This window comes from Trichophyton rubrum (assembly GCF_000151425.1).
Source record: "Trichophyton rubrum CBS 118892 genomic scaffold supercont2.1, whole genome shotgun sequence".
In the NCBI taxonomy this organism is placed as follows: Eukaryota; Fungi; Ascomycota; class Eurotiomycetes; order Onygenales; family Arthrodermataceae; genus Trichophyton; species Trichophyton rubrum.
In genome coordinates, this window is record NW_003456428.1 from 2,163,719 (window position 1) to 2,166,974 (window position 3,256).

General features: G+C 47.3%; 2 protein-coding genes across 2 annotated transcripts in view; one reads left to right on the forward strand and one right to left on the reverse strand.

Annotated features, from left to right (window-relative positions):
• Positions 1-48: 48 nt before the first annotated feature.
• Positions 49-1,735, reverse strand: TERG_11636 (uncharacterized protein; the record flags this gene model as incomplete). Its single annotated transcript, XM_047750721.1, has 3 exons — positions 49-100; positions 154-1,385; positions 1,448-1,735. 3 exons carry the CDS (start codon positions 1,733-1,735, stop codon positions 49-51), a joined length of 1,572 nt encoding a protein of 523 aa, XP_047605241.1.
• A 773-nt stretch (positions 1,736-2,508) lies between these two features.
• Positions 2,509-3,256, forward strand: part of TERG_00813 (uncharacterized protein) — a gene marked incomplete at both ends in the record, with an annotated part of 1,775 nt that continues 1,027 nt past the window's right edge. The window contains one exon of the mRNA XM_003238778.1: positions 2,509-3,132. Within this exon, the coding sequence (XP_003238826.1) occupies positions 2,509-3,132 (624 nt within the window). The remainder of the gene's footprint in view (positions 3,133-3,256) is intronic.

The window sequence follows — 3,256 nt, forward strand, 5'->3', positions numbered from 1 at the left end:
GTATAGCATCTTCGATGATCATTCGAGGGCTTTTGCCCATTTTCAGATTTATTGAACGCCTTGCGTGTAACATGGGCTGCGACCCCCCAAACCCAAGGGCCTGGCATCCAAGAAGTTTGAAAGTAAGAGAGCTTCCGCCATTTTATCAAATACTCTTTAGCATCCTCTTCGATCTCATCACAAGAGTATCCTGGGGTATAGTTGTCTAGGTTAGTCGGCCTCCAGGCAACCAAGGTTTCGATTTCTCCCGGAAGATTAGCGCACTCATTGCAAGTCCAACGGCGAGAATACTCTTTAAACCTTTTCTCAGACAACTCGGCATCTTCTAGGCTATCATCAACGGTGTATGAAGTTCCGGATTTTCTAGGTAAATGGTGCATGTGCCAGCTGCGTTTACATGAGTCACAGCGAAACATGACATTTTCCGGCAGGCTCAGTACAGTTTGATCAACATTGATACATGGATCCTCTCCGCCATTCTCATCACGTTGTATATGTTCTTGTCTCGTGGTCATGCGCGTCCTCAATGGTTTTGCCATTTCTCCAGGAGATTTGCAACCGGTACAGGTGCCATGATGGGGGGCCGTCGGGTCTTTCTCACGAGCAAGCCCAATGCAGAAACGACATTGCAACACGAATAACTTTGAAGTTACTTTGCTGACCAAATGAGTCCGGGTGCCACGGGACCCAAGGCACACTTGGTGGTATGAATCTGTGCATCCCTGACAGTAGACTAGAACCCCCTTTTCGGAGCTGTCTCCGACAGTATAACAGACCCTGCAGGCAGATTGATGACGAAGTGCAAAGGGATCATCTTTTGGTAATCTATAAAATTTCTCCTGTGCAGCTGAGTACTTAGTCTCTTTCTGGGCCACCTCTACTTCGGATATGTCATCCTCCAATCTTTCGGCCATGTTCCCGACTTGCTTTCGCGTCCTCTGAGAAGTACGTATTCCATTGCGGGGTTCTCGCACGGGAAGGTTTGAAACTTTTCGTCTCTTTGCGCGAGTCCTTCTCTGGGTATCCTCGCTAGAATCGTCACTGTCTAATCCTATTGAACCACCAAGCGATCGGCCACGGCGAGAGTTCAGCCGGCTAGATCTTCTCCGAGTGCCGGGATCTTCAGATTCAACACTGCTAAGGCGCATTGAATAGTTGACCTTGGCCAATGTTCTTTGACGAAGGCTTATGGGCCGTGTAGCACCATTGACAGAACCGATTGCTTTGGATCTCCTTGACCGTCGATTAGTCGGGTGGGGTGATATAAGCTCATCCTCTGAGCTGCTTGTAGACGGGGACTCAGAGCTGGAGTAAGCAGTTTGGGAATTGAAAATTGACAGCGCTTCACGGCCACCTTTGAGTGATCGGATCTTGCTCAATGATAGCTATAAACTTGTTAGATAATAGCCCGGTAATTAGGTGAGAGAGCATTTGAAACTGCACTTACCACTCTGATATCACCACTTTTGAGGACTACCTCATATGAGTCCGAAGTGAGGCTTTCTGCCTTAGATCTTATGTGATCTACGGTCGAATAGCCGGGTAAATATGGATAATCATCCTTATTGAAGCTTTTCTTGGGAATTTCAACACATGGAACCAATCTCGTAGCCCGAGGTTTTGTTGGAGGCTCCGTCGTGTTTATGGCCGTGAACTGGCCTAGGATGAAATTCGCTGTCTCCCCGTCAGAAGACTCCGAAGAGAAGGAGATTGCGAGGTCCTGGAACGGCCGCATGTTTAGCTGCCAGGCATGAGCGAAATAGCCTCTCCCGTTAAGATGTTCTGTCACCAGTAGCTCAGTTAGCTCTCAGTCGCGAGGTTAGAAGCGAACGCGCCTGGTAGACATGGGGGGAAGAGACAGCGCAGGCTGCTCTCTTATTCACCTCATCTTTTCCGTAGAAGGCCCTTCAACAACGGCGTATACTGCGCGTAAACGGGGCTTTAGTGGGTTTGATATGTGTTCACTGCCATGCTTCTATTTTCGCTTCCGTTTTGGAAAAATCGAAACGATTGATGATGTACCATAAATACATTAAAATACCACTATTTCCCCTTGGAACGGTGTTATATTCGTAAAATACCGTATCTACAGAAATCCTGGTGGCAACTATTTGCTTAGTAATTACAACTTTGTCGCCTGTTGAAATCAATTTAGCTGAGGCGTTTTAAACGCGAAGCAAAGAGAGGCAGACAGCATTATGCTTGTAGGGGGTTGAGCAACAAGGCACTGCTCTCCTGCAGCTAATCGCAACCACTGTCGATCCTTTCAGAAATTAGTACAATGAACCATGAAAGCTGTTTTCGACTGCTAACTACTAACAAGCAGCGCAAACAAACAAGAAAGTTCAATGAGAGAGATGAAAGATGACTAATCACTGATAAGCTTAATCAATAACTAGTTATGGATTATATAATCAGATGAGACTTTTCTGTCTTTTCCCTTGTTTCTCTGTTGCGGTCTCATGAAAAGCAGAGGGAACGTCTAGGGACTCTATATACCCTCGCTTTATGGGTGCTATGCTGCTATTATCATCCAGGGCTCCGGCTCCTAGTACTTCTAGTTTGCGCTTCCAGGGTTTACTGGTTTTACAAGGTGTGAACTGCATTCGGTGTCTGTCAGTAAACTCGGCCATTACGACCGGCATCAGAAAAGGCCGTGGGTTTGGAACCCCTAAGAAGGATAATGCGCCGTGGATACGACGTGGACAAGTTTCATCTCTGCCTCGAAACACAGAAAATGTGAGCCAGAGATACACGGTAAATAAGCACGATGCCAACAACTATGGCGCACAAGCAGGCAGAATATCAAACTGGAGACGGGGCGAAGGGTCTGAAGCTTCAGACCTGGATGATGGTCGCATGAATGAACCCTCTAGAGACGAATATCCAGTACAGTTCCAACGTCCGTACCAAGAATTACCGAGCAGCAAAGCCCATAGCAGAGCCCTTACATCGGACTCCTCGCGACGATCCCCGGAATCGTCTATTCGGTCCAGCGAAACGATACACTGGCGGAGGGAAAGAAGGAAACCACCGACATATATAGACAACGTGGGAGTGAGGAAGCTCGAAGCTAGCAGTGTGCTGAGCGCCAGACAGCAGATGGGAGGATATGCAAAATCTGAGGATGAAGTAATGGATATCCACCACCCTTTGTCCAGTAAAGTATATGTGGTGCGTCTCACAGATACCATATTCTTCTTCAGTCTCGGAGTTCATATATGGGAATATCCCGCAGTCCAATGCTGGCAAGTAA